The following is a 16,252-nucleotide window of genomic DNA, read 5'->3' as shown; positions in this document are numbered from 1 at the left end:
ACAAGATTGGCCCCAAAACCGATCCCTGAGGAACTCCAGTAGTAACTTCCTTCCAGCCTGACAGTTCACCTTTCAGTATGAGCCGTTGTAGTCTCCCTTTTAACCAGTTCCTTATCCACCTTTCAGTTTTCATGTTGATCCCCATCTTTTCCAATCTAGCTAATAATTCCCCATGTGGAACCATATCAAATGCCTTACTGAAATCGAGGTAAATTAGATCCACTGCATTTCCTTTGTCTAACAAATTGTTACCTTCTCAAAAGAAGGAGATCAGGTTGGTTTGGCATGATTTACCTTTTGTAAAACCATATTGTATTTTGTCCCAATTGCCATTGACCTCAATGTCCTTAACTACTTTCTTCTTCAAATTTTTTTCCAAGACCTCCTGGCATGCTACAGATGTCAAACAGGCCTATAGCTACCCGGATCACTTTTTTTTCTTTCTTAAAAATAGGATCTATGTTAGCAATTCTCCAGTCATATGGTACAACCCCTGAGTTTACAGATTCATTAAAAATTCTTGCTAATGGGCTTACAATTTCATGTGCCAGTTCCTTTAATATTCTTGGATGAAAATTATCTGCCCCCCCCCCCCCCCCGCAATCCCCCGATTTCGTCCCATTTAAGCTGTTCAAGATCGGCTTCTACCTCGGATGTGGTAATATCTACCTCCATATCCTCGTTCCCATTTGTCACCCTACCATTATCCCTAAGCTCCTCATTAAAGACTGAGACAAAGTATTTGTTTAGATATTGGGCCATGCCTAGATTATCCTTAACCTCCACTCCATCCCCAGTGTTTAGTGGTCCCACTTCTTTCTTTGTTTTCTTCTTATTTATATGGCTATAGAACCTTTTTACTATTGGTTTTAATTCCCTTTGAAAGGTCCAACTCTACTTGGCTTTTGGCCTTTCTCGCTTTATCCCTACATGTTCTGACCTCAATAAGGTAGCTTTTCTTGCTAATCCCTCCCATCTTCCACTCCTTGTAGGCTTTCTGCTTTTTCTTAATCACCTCTCTGAGATGCTTGGTCTACAACTCCTGCCTATGAATTTTTTCCCCTTTCTTGGGATGCAGGCTTCTGATAGTTTCTGCAACTTTGACATGAAGTAATTCCAGGCCTCCTCTGCCTTTAGAGCTACGAGTTCTTCAGTCCAATCCACTTCCCCTAACTAATTTCCTTAATTCTTTAAAATTAGCCCTTTTGAAATAAAAAACCCTAGTCCCAGATCTATTTTTGTTTATCCTTCCATCTAGTTTGAACTGAATTGGCTCATGATCACCCGAACCAGGGTTGTCCCCTACAACCATTTCTTCTATGAGGTCCTCACTACTCACCAAAATGAAATGTAAAATGGCATTCCTTCTTATTGGTTCTTCAACTACTTGGTGAAGGAATCCATCAGCTATTGCATCCATGAAAATCTGAGCCCTATTACTATTATTAGCACTTGTCCTCCAGTCTATATCTGGGAAGCTAAAGTCTCCCATGATCACAAAATTCCCATTAGTATTTACTTCATTAAAAACATTAAAGAGGTCTCTATCCATATCCAAATCGGATCCCGGTGGTCTGTAGCACACCAAAGCACTATCCCAAGGGAGGCTCTAGTAGCTTTCTTTTCCAATTTGATTTTGTCCAGACAGACTCTTATCCATTCCATCACTTCTTATTTCTTTACAGTTAACGTCATCACTGATATAGAATGCTACTCCACCACCTTTGCCTTTATTTCTGTCTTTCCTAAACAACACATATCCGTCAATATCTGTACTCCAGTCATGACTACTATTCCTCCATGTTTCTGTTATCTCTATAATATCTGGTTTCATTTCCTGCACCAGTAGCTCTAGTTCCTCCATTTTGTTACGTAGGCTCCTCGTACAAACATCTTAATTTTTGCCATTTGCCTTCACTGACATTCTTTACGTGATTAGGCACAGACATTCTACCACCAGTGTCACCTATTAGACTGGTATCTACACTACCCTTCCTCCTTATGTCCATTCTCCTGCCCACGGCTGTATCCTCTCTTACTTTGTTTTCTTCCCTCTCAATGTTAAATTACGGCATGGAGATTACTTGGACATCTCCCAACCATCTCCCCCAAATTCCTAGTTTAAAGCTCTCTTACAGTTGTGCCAGCCTCCATCCTAGAAGTCGATTTCCCTCCTTACTCAGGTGAAGTCCATCCCGAGAGAACAGTCCTCTGTCCATGAATGCTTCCCAGTGGCCATACATCCCAAAGCCCTCCTTAGAGCACCACTGCCTGAGCCATCTGTTGATCGCCATAATCTTGTCACACCTTCTCTAGGAACAGGCAGAATCCCACTGAAGCCTGAGCCTAAGCCCATCTCAAGCCAAGTAACACTCACCCTGTCCCTCCTTGTACTTCTGCAGCCTTAGCACCGTTCTGAGCTCCAGCCCTATCATTTCAGTGTCTCCATCTCAACTGAGCGCCCTCTGCCATACCAACTCAGTGCCTCCCTCTCACCCTAAACCTTGTTCCTGCTTATGCCACATCAGCTCCGCCCTCTCACCCCCAAATCCTATTCCCACTTCTGCCACCTCAGTATCTCCCTTGCACCTTCCTTTATAAAGAAAATAAATATTAATATTCAATGAATAAGAAACTAAATCTGAATGGCTGGGACAAAATTTTGACTATCTGTGACTTCTTGGGTCACCCTCACAGTGACCCAACCATGCAAATGTTATATGTTTTGAAGTAGATGTGACACGCCGTTCTCTAACCCAAAGGTTTTATTTCTGCATAACTTGCTGCTACATACCATACCACACCTTCTACTTTACAAATAGCACTTGAATGAGGAAATGGGTTTTGAGTGGCTATACATGATAAAATACCTCTTGGGTCACCTCAGGTGGCACTCCCTAACTTTTAGGGTGTGTTTACACTTGGAGCTGAGGGTGTGATTTCTTGCTTGCATAAACATAGTTGTACTAGCTCTCACTGAGCAAGCCCTCTACATATAGCAGTGTAGCTGGGGTAGCATGGGTAGCAGTGAACAGCAGCATAGGCCATGCCAAGTGCAAACCCGCCTGAACCCCCGGGCATGTAGTCAGCGTGCCTATCCTGTCCTGCTGTTCACCAGGACTCTCACTACCTTGGCTACATTACTATTTTTTTAGTGCAGGGGTCGGTAACCTTTCAGAAGTGCTGTGCTAAGTCTTCATTTATTCATTCTGATTTAAGGTTTTGCGTGCCAGTAATACATTTTAACGTTTTTAGAAGGTCTCTTTCTATAAGTCTATAATATCTAACTAAACTATTGTTGTATGTAAAGTAAATAAGGTTTTTAAAATGTTTAAGAAGCTTCATTTTAAATTAAATTAAAATGCAGAGCCCCCTGGACCGGTGGCCAGGACCTGGGCAGTGAGTGCCACTGAAAATCAACTTGTGTGCCGCAGGTAGCCTACCCCTGTTTTAGTGCACTAACTCAATGGAATTGTTTAGTCTGCAGAAGAGAAGAATGAGGGGGGATTTGATAGCTGCTTTCAACTACCTGAAAGGGGGTTCCAAAGAGGATGGATCTAGACTGTTCTCAGTGGTAGCAGACGACAGAACAAGGAGTATCAGAGGGGTAGCCGTGTTAGGTTGGATCTGTAAAAGCAGCAAAGAATCCTGTGGCACCTTATAGACTAACAGACGTTTTGGAGCATGAGCTTTCGTGGGTGAATACCCACTTCGTCGGATGCATGTAGTGGAAATTTCCAGCGGCAGGTATATATATGCAAGCAAGCTAGAGATAACGAGGTTAATTCAATCAGGGAGGATGAGGCCCTGTTCTAGCAGTTGAGGTGTGAAAACCAAGGGAGAAACTGGTTTTTTAGTTGGCAAGCCATTCACAGTCTTTGTTTAATCCTGAGCTGATGGTGTCAAATTTGAAGCTCAGCAGTTTCTCTTTGAAGTCTGGTCCTGAAGTTTTTTTGCTGCAGGATGGCCACCTTTTAAGGTCTGCTATTGTGTGACCAGGGAGGTTGAAGTGTTCTCCTACAGGTTTTTGTATATTGCCATTCCTAATATCTGATTTGTGTCCATTTATCCTTTTCCAGTTGTGCAATTTCTGCCTGTGCATGTCGGCGGAAGCATTCAATGTATAGGTCCAGACTGTCATTTCGACCCTCAGGAGGAGTCCATGTGGAGTTCTTCTTCTTGTGCTTGTGCTTCTTGTGGCTCCACTGGCCATCACATACAGTCCCCAGCTAAAACCCCTCCAACGCACCATCAGGGATCTACAAGCTATCCTGGACAATGATCCCACACTTTCACAGGCCTTGGGTGGCAGGCCAGTCCTCGCCCACAGACAACCTGCCAACCTGAAACATATTCTCACCAGTAACTGCACACCGCACCATAGTAACTCTAGCTCAGGAACCAATCCATGCAACAATCCTCGATGCCAACTCTGCCCACATATCTACACCAACGACACCATCACAGGACCTAACCAGATCAGCCACACCATCACCGGTTCATACACCTGCACGTCCACCAGTGTAATATACGCCATCATATGCCAGCAGTGCCCCTCTGCTATGTACATCGGCCAAACTGGACAGTTGCTACGGAAAAGGATAAATGGACACAAATCAGATATTAGGATATATTGCTTGCATATGTATACCTGCCCCTGGAAATTTCCACTACATGCATCCGACGAAGTGGGTATTCACCCACGAAAGCTCATGCTCCAAAACGTCTGTTAGTCTATAAGGTGCCACAGGATTCTTTGCTGCTTTTATAGAACAAGGAATAATGGTCTCAAGTTGCAGTGGGGGAGGTTTAGGTTGGATATTAGGAAAAACTTTTTCCCTAGGAGGGTGGTGAAGCACTGGAATGGGTTACCTTGGGAGATGGTAGAATCTCCTTCGAGGTTTTTAAGGTCAGGCTTGACAAAGCCCTGGCTGGGGTGATTTAGTTTGGGGATTGGCCCTGCTTTGAGCAGGGGGTTGGACTAGATGACCTCCTGAGGTCCCTTCCAACCCTGACATTAAAAAACAAAAACAAAAGAAACAAAAAAAAAGAAACAAAATGTAGAGATGAAGTGCATGTGTCTCAGCCCACAGTTTTGGGGGTGAGAAGCAGCTAAGGTGGGGATAAACCGCTCCAAAATACATGAGAGATCTTACATTGGAAAAAGGGAGTTGTTGCCACAGGCAGTGGAGAGAACCATTTTTGCACTGGCAGAGCTGGTCCTGTGAGCCACGCATGCCTTCACCATTTCTCATCTCTCTGCATTCAAATCAGCTGCATCAGACAATTTAACTGACACACTCTTAAGGCTCTACTGAGTATATGCAAACTGAGTTTTTCAGCATGGAGGGTCTAGAGTGTCTCAACAAAACAAGATGATGATTTTGTTTTTAACACTGATAAAAAAAGTGTCCCATTCCTTCCCTCCCCCCCGTCTTGTCTTCTGAAATTGCATGAACAATTTTAGCTGAAGCTTTGGGGAGAGAGAAAAAAAAATCAGTTTGATGGAGGCACCCGACGTGGAAAATTTTAGCCAAACAGTTTGGCAAAACTATATATAAGCAATTGAAAAGAGGGTCTTAAAACAGTGCCAGGCTATCAGCTCTGCTTATAATCATATATATTGGCCAACGTTTTTAAACGTTAGGTCCTAAAGTTAGGTTCTGAAATTCACATTTCAATAGCAAAGTGATTTTCAAAGTTGTTGAGCATTGGCAGCTTTCATTGACTTCAATGGAAAGGAAGGGCACTGAGCATCACCCAAAGGGTACTCCGCATGCTACAGGATCAGGCTTTTCTGGGTAATGGAAAAGTGACTGGACTATCCACAGAGACAAGAGGTGTGGCCATTGGATGTGAAGACACTTCACAGAAGATAAAAGGGACAGTGGGAATTCAGAATGAAGATGTGATAAACTCCAGGAAAGGAACAAATGGAGGAAACTAAATATGATTCTCTGAAATGAAACTTTGGGAGATATTTCAGTATGCCTTGTGTAGAACAGATATTGTAATCTGTGTTCTAAATGTACAATCTTTATAAAAGTATTTTTGTTAAAAATGACACATTTTGGACTCCTTAGGCTTTGGTGCCCAAGGAAGCAGCTTACGCTGCTTAGAGCAGCATTTCTCAACCACGCAGTGGTCTTCCAAGGAGTACACCAACTTATCTAGATATTTTGTCTAGTTCCACAACAAGCTACATAAAAAGCACTAGCTAAGTCAGTACAAACTAAAATTTCATGCAGACAATGATTTATTCTGATCTATACACTGAAATGTAAGTACAATATTTATATTCCAATTGATTTATAATTATATGGTAAAAATGAGACAGTAAGCAATTTCTCAGTAATAGTGTGCTGTGACCCTTTTGTATTTTTATGTCTGATTTTGTAAGCAAGTAGTTTTTAAGTGAGGTGAAACTTGGAGATATGCAAGACAGATCAGATTCCTGAAAGAGGTAAAAGGTTGAGTCATTGGCTTAGAGGGTAGCAACATCACTGCTCATGATCACAACGACCTATATTCTGCTTCTTATGACAGGTGACAGAGTCAGCAACCTGCATATGCTGACTTTAAACCGATTCCAAGAGAATATGGCAGTCAAGACAGAAAAGGGCAGAGAGATTGCTGCTGACATGGTGATTCTCTGCACTGGTATAAAGATCAATTCATCAGCATACAGCAGTGCATTTGGTAAGTTAAAACCATAGGACAGGGTGGGGCTAAGATTCTTCAACACAGGTAATAAAATGTTTTAAACTTTCTCAATTCAATATTTTAGAGACAGTATACAAGTGGTATTGAAATTTAACTTGGTATAGTTAGAGCACATTTAATCTCTGTGGTTAAAGCTTATACTTCAAAAAAGAAAGTGGCCCTTTGGTGGAAGTTTGTGGAAGAGGGTATATATTTATGTACTAAGTGGTTTGTATTATTTCTTCACCTTCCCCAACCATTAACTTTAGCTAGACACCCAATATATCCCACTATTGTAGTCCTGGGTGAAATCCTCGCCTCATTGAAGTCAACGGCAAAACTCCCACTGACTTCAGTAAGGCCAGAGTTTCACTCCTGCTGCTAAACTCATCTGTCAGTGCACTACGGTCTTGAGCCCCCTATCTCATTGTTCCAGTCCTGGAGCTATTCTATATAGAGAATGCCAAATGTGCTAACTTGTGATTTGGTAGCATAAGAACAAATAATCTCCATGAGCGCGATGAATCCATCAGTGTGCTGGTCATACTGTGCTCTAGAGACACAGCATTTGGAGGTGAATGGGGGAAATTAGGATGGAACTTTAGTAGCTGATGCACTTAGCAGTGGGCCTGTAACACTTGTAGGACTCTCCACCTAAATGTGAAGGGTTAACCTCTACTAAAATGCCTGGGTGCAGATTTTCAGCTGTTATAACACCGTCACTGAAGTCAATAGAGGTATGACACTTTATGCCATTTAAGGATCTGTGCCCTGGTATTCAGCTAATCCTACTTGGTGAATTATTTAAAAACCTATGCAATAAAATATTTCCAAGGATATTATGTTTCAATTAAAGTATTTTACACTTTAAAATTAAAAGTCAATTGTATTATATAGTAAATATCACTCATCTCTTTCGTGTTTTCAAGGGGAAGACAAATAAAATGTGAGCATTAGTGCAACTGCACATGTGAATGTGCATTTTCTTAAATGTGTGATTTAAGAAGTGCACATCTAATTCAAATTTTAATGCCCTTAACCCGCTCTTTCCTTAGACAGCATTAGAAAGGACGTAGGAATTCTATATTGTACGAATTGCACATTCAAATGATCACCTTCTGATAGAAATGGTAAAATGGATTTGAGGGGAGCAAATGCTGCCTATTGTGCAAGGAGGATCCAGAATAGTCTGGCTCAAACTGCATTTCAGTTGTGTATCTGGAGAATTGTATCCTATATGGCCAAAATAGAAACTAGTGTACTTACTGTACACATAGAATGAACAACTTTCAAAGGAAATTCCTTCAAGCATCTGAAAGGCACTAGTCCTCTGAGGATGAAACCCATTCATTATTTACTGTTTTAAAAGGGTAATTGAGTCATCCAGGTGGAAAAAAGTTCAGATGCTTTATTCATTTTTTTTAAAAACCAGTGAAAATCACCCTTTGTTCATGGAAAAGATATTAAAATTTACGCTGAGAAAATTCATAAAAAAATTTCAAGTCCAAAGTGTAACTTATCACCTAGAAAAATATATAGCCGCCTGAAAATTGGAGCAGGGATATGTGTGTGTGTGAGAATTAATGTGCTATAATATAGATCTGAAATTCCGTAATTCTCCCTAGAATGACTTGTTACCATTTGGCAAAGCTACGAGTGGTGGTGTTCCTCAACAACCAAATCTGTTCAGGCCACCCATTGACTCTAGCTCTGAAAGTCAATTCAGAGAGCCTGATACTGAGAACTAAAGTTAGCATTTTCAGATCAGATTCTTGACTTGTGTAAATTGTCATAGCTCCACTGACTTCAATTGAGCTATGACTGTTTACAGTAGCTGAAGGCTTTGCACATTCTCTTCCTGGTTTGCGTACACTGTTGGACTCTCAAGTGATATTACCAGCTGAAGTATCAATTAAACATGATTTATCATGCATCATATAGGAGTGACGTCTTACAAGGCGAGTGTCATTTTCTTGCTGTAGCAAACATAAGTTAAACAACTACTTTATTGAATAGTTAATGATACAGCTTTTGGTAGGGATTCACCTGAATGCTGTGTGTCACTGGATTTGCATTGTTTTTCAACTCCTCGGGCCGTAAGGTGATGCACTTTTTTTTTTTAAACAGGGGACAAGCTGGCTAGTAATGGTGCTTTAAAGGTCAACCAGTACCTCCAGGTGGAAGGGTATGATAACATCTATGCTATTGGTGATTGTGCTGATGTGAAGGAACCAAAGATGGCATACCATGCTGGGCTCCATGCCAATATTGTGGTGACAAACATCATCAACAGTCTGACACAAAAATCTCTTAAAACCTACCAGCCAGGTAAAACTGGGCTCTGCTCATAACAAGCCTTAGCAGATGCGATTCTTTCTTCATCTCTATATAGAATTACTTTGTAAGAAATCCATAACTTGCACAGGACTGTATTTAGAGTTGAAGGAAATAATTTGGATTTGAATATTGTATCACTGACATTATTCTTTCTTCCTCTTAAAAAATATTCTTGCCAACTCTTCAGCAATCCTTTTGACACAGAAACAAAACAAGCACACTATTTGATTATTCTGTACTTTGAAGTGTTCTTCCCCTTCGCTGCTGATTGGTTACTGTTATATTGGTGGGAGGATATGGTGGTTAGTTTATAAAGGAAACCATTATCTTAATGAGTTGTTTATCAAACTATGACATTAAATCCTCGGTACAGCAAAATATCATGACTTAAAACTCTTATGACCCAAACCTGCAAAATCTTAATCGCATGCATCGTCTTTTATTGTGCAATTAGTCCCATTTAAGTCAGTAGCATTTCTTGTGTGAATATTTACCAGTAGCCTTCCTTGCTAGTTGCTGTAGCAGAGGGATAAAAGGACATCTAGAGTGCATTGCCCACGTGCTTTTGATGCCGGTCTGTGTACCTATTCTCTGGAATAGCTTTCCAGATCTTCTTAAATTACATTTCAGGGGCTTGGATTGACCCACTCTAAAGCCAAGGCTTAGGACAAGAGGTGCATACATGTCACGATGCCATGTGCCTAATTTTCCTCTGATTTATATTACTCTAAATCATGAATAATTTCATTGAATTCATGGAGGTACAGCAGCATAAAAGATAAGAATCAGTCCTCTATAAATGGAAACATCTGTTACCTGAAGGTTAACTCTGGTTTAGGAGAGAGGGAGAAAACAAGGCTCTCTTGTTTCATCTCCCATCCTTATTTCCAAATTATAAGAATAAAGGATATAGCTGTGCAAAAGCATCATCAGAGTCTTGTGTATTCTATGGTTCCTTGGCATTTGCAGCCCTTTGTTGAATCTCAGCCTTTCATAATAATAACAGTAATAAAAGGTGTCTACCCCCTGTGGTTGCAAAAACATTACAAATGTGAATCGAGTGCAACTGATGCCCATTTAAGTCTGAAAGGAGCCTGAGACTCTGATTGTGAGGTGAATTGACCAATTTAGTTAGTGCAGGGCCCCATGGAGTTTGATTCCACAGCTGTGGAATTTAGCATTTGTCCAAGATACTATAGAATTAATTCAGTTTGCTGTTTTCTCCCTCCTGGCCCTGAAGGACCTGTTTGGAATCCCTTTTGCTCTGTACAAGGGGGAAGTAACTGGATAGCAGTGCATGCTTCCTTCATTGTTATGTAGAACCAGCTAGCGTGGGGTCTGGCAGCCAGAAGTGCTGGCTGGACAGCTAGACTACCCAGAGAACAGAGCAGTGGCTGAGGTCCACGGAGATGAGAAAATGAATTGCTGAAGCTGACAAGCTTCCCACTTCCCTAGCATGCATGGGGGAGGAGATTCTAAGCCAGGCTGCCCAGAAAACACTGACTGAATCCTATAGAGCTGGGCATTCTAGAGAATCAGCAACAAAAATCTTCTATTTCTTGCCCTATAATTTGGTCCCATTGTGCTATGAAGCACATGGGTGCTGATTATGCTGTTGGATCTCATTTGCAACTTTGACGGCTAACTGTATGTTTTCCACATCTAGGATCACTAACCTTCCTGCTGTCGATGGGCCGGAACGATGGGGTAGGCCAGATTAATGGATGCTACGTGGGACGTCTTGTGGTGACTATTGCCAAGAGCCGGGACCTTTTTGTTTCTAAGAGCTGGAAGACTATGGAACAGACTATGCCCTGCTAGATAGAAAGGATCATGATGAAGTAGCAAGAGAGCACATGTATCAACTGGCATGAATAAAGCTGGAAAAGAGTAAAAGGTGCATCATTTACCAAAATGACATAAGCTATATGGCTATTTTGGTGCAGTATTGATATCAGTCAAACATCATGTATTACAAATGCCATTCTTTAGCATGGTGCATAATAATAACAAAGCCCTCTTTTTAAAGTGGCTCTCAGTTATGTTAAGTGGATCCGCACAGAAACTGTGTTTCTTACTGAAACTTTCAAAACACAGTTCATGTGCTAAGATGGAGCCGAGAAAGGAATTCAGTTTAAATGGATTTTAAATTTAAAATAAGTAGCAGAATAAGCTGTTTTCAAAAGTCCATTCATTTTTGTCTACTAGTCCTCTTTTTGAGTGAAATGTGTGATGTGTTATCTCTGCAAGTCCACTACCCTCATTTGCTATTTTTGCTCAGTTTGCTTCATCAGCAAATCCTATCTCTTCACAACATCGAGAGCTGCTTTTGCAGAATTTATAGTCCAAGTGAAGGCCTTGGGTTACCTAAGTTTTCAAGACAATAATACTCTTGAGTCTGGCCCTCAGAAGAGATGGCTGCCATCCTGAATTGATGCACAGCATTGCACCCATTACCTGGCCAAAAATTCCACACATGGTCTAATTCAGTGTCTTTTATATGGCAGTATTTTGTGGCCACAGATTTGGTACTGCCTGTACACTAAGTATTCACATGTCAAATATTTCCACACGAGGTATTGTTGACTTTCATTTTAAGGCAAAAGTGTCTGCAGTTAGGGTATGGTTTATAATAAATACACTTGACACCTTTTCTTTTCTTTTTTCTTATAAAACAAAAAAAACGATGAAATATTCTCAGTAATTACAGAGAGATTATTATGGAGTAAAACAAAATAGAAGGTCCTAGTACATCTTTAAAATTCTCTCTTCAACATGGAATGTAGACAAAAAAAAATTAACATTTTGCCATCCACCCTCGAAAAAAGAAAGGGGAACAAAGAGTGTGTGTGTGTGTGTGTGTGTGTGTGTGTAAATTCAAAGCTACAAATCTAAAATGAGTCCTAAACTAAAAAAGCAAGACACATTTAAACAATGGCAAATTAACTACTCAAGATTTCTTTAAGGTGATATAAAATGGTAGGGGGTATCTATAGCAAGAATTAATCACAGACTAAACCCTCTCCTCCATAGCAAAGTTCTCCATTAAGTCACAAAACATCAAACTACTAACATTCCCCCTCTTCACCACATTTTAAAAATAAAACCCACCTCTAATTCTTTAATGCTACTCAAATTTACGTTGAAAAATAAAGCTTCATTTGGCTGCCATAGCTACTTGGTGTCTAGCTTGGCCATTTCTTGCACGTAGATTCCGATGCTCTCACTGTCAAAGAGCAGAAAGTAAATGTTCTTCAGGGAGGAAGAACTAGTGTCATCAAAATGGGTGGAAATGGCTTTGAGAGTCACCTGGGCTGCGGTCTGTTTTGGGAAGCAGTTTCTATGCAGCAGAAGAAAAGGAAAAGAGGAAGTTAGTCTCAAATTCAGTCATTCTAATTGTGCATGGAAACACTGTACTCATGACAATGAAAAGAACAAAATGCATTTTCAGAATGAGTGTATATATACTATTACATGAGAAATTCTGCATTAAGGCAACACTAATTGCAAGTATAAAAACACACAAGTCAAGAAATAAAACTAGTTTTTCATAACATCAACTCAATGATACCATATTATACTCACCAGCAGCAGTTACTATAATGTTGCAAAACAGTTTCAATTATTATTTGTTTTCACACATCTTTCTGAAATGTTCATTTTTAGGGTTGACTTTTTCCATCAATGGTCTATGCCTACTTTTTTTTTTTTTTTTTTTTTTCAGGCATAGAAGTTCAAGCAACTCGCCTCCCAATCAAAGGGGAGTGCAAAAATATTTTCTCATTGTAAAACAACAAACCCAAACAGCCACTCTCTTCTCTTTTTTAAAAAAAATGCCAGCAAAAATCCCTAACATTCTTTTGAACAAAACTACAACAAAAATGTTTGAAATCTGAAACTTGGTATGGATATAATTCTCAGGACTAGTTCCTTTGTTTGTTTAGCAGGATGTATTCTGAAATTTAAGTGTAAGTGAAAGTAAAAGTTACTTACCTTTTTCAGTAACTGAAGTTCATTTGAGATGGTTTGTCCATATATATTCCATTCTTGGTGTGCATGCTCCCTATGCAGGTGAGATTGGTGTCTTGGCCAACAGTGTCTGTGGGGGCTGCGCCTGTGCCCTGCATGTTCTCATGCTCGCATACGGAGGACATAAAGGATGGTGTGGGCCCAATCATCACTCAGATCCTTCGCCACTTAGTTCCTTCACCACTGCAGAATCCCAGTGCAATAGGACTCCATAGTAGTGGGAAACGAGGGTGGGTCAGGCAATATACATATGAATAATACATCTTGAACTCCAGTTACCTGTAAAGGTAAGTAACTTTTCTTCTTTGAATGCTTGTCCATGTATATTCCATTCTTGTTGACTTCCAAGTAGTGATCTGATGCATGGAGGTGGGTGCTCATAGTCCATTTAAATAAAGATTGCAGCACAGCTCTGCCAAAGGAAGCATGAGAACTCAATGCTTCCACTATGAAGTAATGCTTGGTAAAATTATGTACTAAATCCCAAGTAGCTGCCTTAAAGATGTCCAAAGTGAGAATGCTTTACAAGGAAGCAACAGAGGCTGGCTGTGCCCTAGTAGAGTGGGCTCTAATATAATTGGGGGTTCTAAACTAGTTAACAAAGCTTAATACACCCTGAAACCCATACACTAGCCTGAAATCAGTTGACCTTTTCATTCTTTCAGCTAATTCTATAAATTATTTGGGAAAGTTCTGAAGGACTTGGTCCTTTGAAAGCAAAATGCTGAGGCCATGCAAACGTGTAAAGTGTGCAACCTAGACCCTCCTTGATTAAAATGCAGTTTGGGAAATAATTCTGGCAGACAGATCATTTGATTCAAATGGAAGTCTGAAACTACATTGGGTTGGAACTCAGGAACTCTTTTGATACCAGGTGTATGAATCCTAAGACAGTAAAGTGTGATTTGGAAATTTTTCCACAGGTGGAGCATATTGGCAGTCTTAAAGCTAAGATGGTCTGAGCCCTCAGAAAGAAGATTCTCTACAGTTGTCTGCCAGAACTTTGGAGCCAGGGTGCCCATTCCATAATTTCTGGTGTTGCTGTGGATTGTAAAGCAGGGTCAGAAGCGCCTAGAGGTACCTGTAATGATGTTCTAGCTATTAAGTCTCCTTTTGTAACTAAAGATTTAAATTCCTCTCTGCTTTTCTGAGGTAGCTTATCAGTAAAATCCAAAAATGTTTTAGTTCAAAAAACCGTAACCAGCAATGCTTGATAATTCAAATTTCAGAATTGTAAGATGGTAGAGAAACACTCATGACCAAATAAGTCAAGGGATTTTGGGTTCTTTTCACCTGAAGCAATTCTTGGTTGATACTTGGTGCTCAAGTAACCTCTGATGCTCTAGTCTGAGTACCTGAGGCAGCTAACTTTAGGTTGCCATACAATACCAAAGTCTCACACCATTCTCCTCTAAGCTCCCACAGTACCCAATTTGGGCCATGGAGCCTCTTCTGAATTGGAGCAGTACGTAGACTTACACATCTTTTTAGAAGTTCGTGGAGAAGATCTATCTTTCACTTTATCAAAGCAGTAATGCTCCTTTTCCTCTGAGGACTTAATAATCATCCTACTGGAATCTGAAGATGGAACCTTGAATCTAGAGGATCGATAATTCACTGGAGCACTTCTGGATTATGGTGGAACTTGTCCAGCTGTGCCCAGATCAAAGGCCGGTCCCATGGAGCAGTCTAATAAAAACATTTTTAGATTTGCCTCCCTAGATTTTAAAGTCCTTTTAGAAAAGGATTTGTACACCAAGCATTTACTGGAGATATGGGATTCCCCAAATAAAAAAGACATCGGGAGAGGCAGGAATTGCTGCCTCACAAAAGAGGCAATATTTAAAATCATGTGCTTTAGGATGAGACATCCCTAAGTGCCACTAACAGGAAAAAGATCTCAGTGAGGAAAATAATGGAGAAGGAACATAAAAACTTCCTAAACTATCAACAAAAGAAAGCCTATTCAGAATGTTCCAACAGATAGTTATCCAACTAACCCCAAGTATCCTAATGAACACTAATAAATATGTATTACATTGAGATTATGAAAGAAGTGATAAATTGAGAGGGAGACACTGGGGGCTCCGTCTCACAGCCATGGATGGTGAGAAGTGGCAGTTGGGCCCTTCTGCCCCTTACATCTTTAGGACAGAAGCACCAGGACAGTTGGCACATGTGCAGCCCCAATGGACTCTACTGGCCAAAAACTCCAATCTTGAGTGCATGGGGTGCGTGTGCACCAATCATGGAATATATATGAACAAGCACTCTAAAGAAGAGGGTCACAGTGCAGATTACACTAATTTGAAAACTAGAAATCAAATTTATTTTAAAAGCTACAATTAAATAATAAAAAGAGAGAACACTATTGACCTATCAAACCTAACTCTGACTAAAACACAGTCAAACCAAGGATGGAAACAATGAATGAAACAACACATGCATTAACATGATATTCTATTTCCATTTACATTTATATCCTGATCCCTTAAAAATATGATCCTAGTTTGAAAAGTGATTATGTAAAAATAGCATATTACTTATCAGATCAGCTCTTTCTGTGCATTCAGCGACACATCTGCTCATTTTAGGAATAAGGGTTTTTTTTAACCTTTTTTATTCCTATTAACACAGTAGAGCCAACACAATGAGAAAGAGTAAGGCCTGGTCTACACTTCGCGTTTATTCCGATTTTAGCAGCATTAAACCGATTTAACGCTGCACCCGTCCACACAACAAGGCCCTTTATATTGATATAAAGGGCTCTTTAAACCGGTTTCTGTACTGCTTCCCGATGAGAGGAGTAGCGCTGAAATCGGTATTACCATATCGGATTAGGGTTAGTGTGACCGCAAATCAACGGTATTGGCCTCCGGGTGGTATCCCACAGTGCACCACTGTGACCGCTCTGGAAAGCAATCTGAACTCGGATGCACTGGCCAGGTAGACAGGAAAAGCCCCACGAACTTTTGAATTTCATTTCCTGTTTGCCCAGCGTGGCACTCTGATCAGCCTGGGTGGCGATGCAGTCCCAAATCCAAAAAGAGCTCCAGCATGGATCGTACGGGAGATAGTGGATCTGATCGCTGTATGGGGAGACAAATCTGTTCTATCAGAGCTCCGATACAGAAGACGAAATGCCAAAGCATTTGAAAAAAATCTCCAGGCTATGATACAGAGT

The 16,252-nt window shown here is 40.5% G+C and overlaps 2 protein-coding genes and 1 long non-coding RNA gene across 4 annotated transcripts in view; 2 read left to right on the top strand and 1 right to left on the bottom strand.

Moving 5' to 3' along the window:
• AIFM2 (apoptosis inducing factor mitochondria associated 2) overlaps positions 1-10,935 on the top strand; it is a 31,974-nt gene extending 21,039 nt beyond the window's left edge. For both annotated transcript variants that reach the window (XM_050959619.1, XM_050959618.1), the window contains 3 exons: positions 6,547-6,699; positions 8,830-9,030; positions 10,706-10,935. In XM_050959619.1, the coding sequence (XP_050815576.1) occupies positions 6,547-6,699; positions 8,830-9,030; positions 10,706-10,860 (509 nt within the window). In that variant the 3' untranslated portion in view covers positions 10,861-10,935. The remainder of the gene's footprint in view (positions 1-6,546; positions 6,700-8,829; positions 9,031-10,705) is intronic.
• A 584-nt stretch (positions 10,936-11,519) lies between these two features.
• The window catches only part of LOC127054009 (core histone macro-H2A.2), a 43,137-nt gene continuing 38,404 nt past the window's right edge, over positions 11,520-16,252 (bottom strand). Inside the window, exon 8 of the mRNA XM_050959620.1 lies at positions 11,520-12,379. Coding sequence (XP_050815577.1) covers positions 12,214-12,379 — 166 coding nt within the window. The 3' untranslated portion in view covers positions 11,520-12,213. The remainder of the gene's footprint in view (positions 12,380-16,252) is intronic.
• Positions 12,386-16,252, top strand: part of LOC127054102 (uncharacterized) — a 32,648-nt gene continuing 28,781 nt past the window's right edge. Inside the window, exon 1 of the long non-coding RNA XR_007775179.1 lies at positions 12,386-14,145. This is a non-coding gene — a long non-coding RNA (uncharacterized LOC127054102). The remainder of the gene's footprint in view (positions 14,146-16,252) is intronic.

Source organism: Gopherus flavomarginatus, chromosome 6 (assembly GCF_025201925.1).
Source record: "Gopherus flavomarginatus isolate rGopFla2 chromosome 6, rGopFla2.mat.asm, whole genome shotgun sequence".
Lineage (NCBI taxonomy): Eukaryota > Metazoa > Chordata > Testudines > Testudinidae > Gopherus > Gopherus flavomarginatus.
Note: the sequence above shows the minus strand (reverse complement) of the source record. Positions and strands in the feature narration are given on the sequence as shown.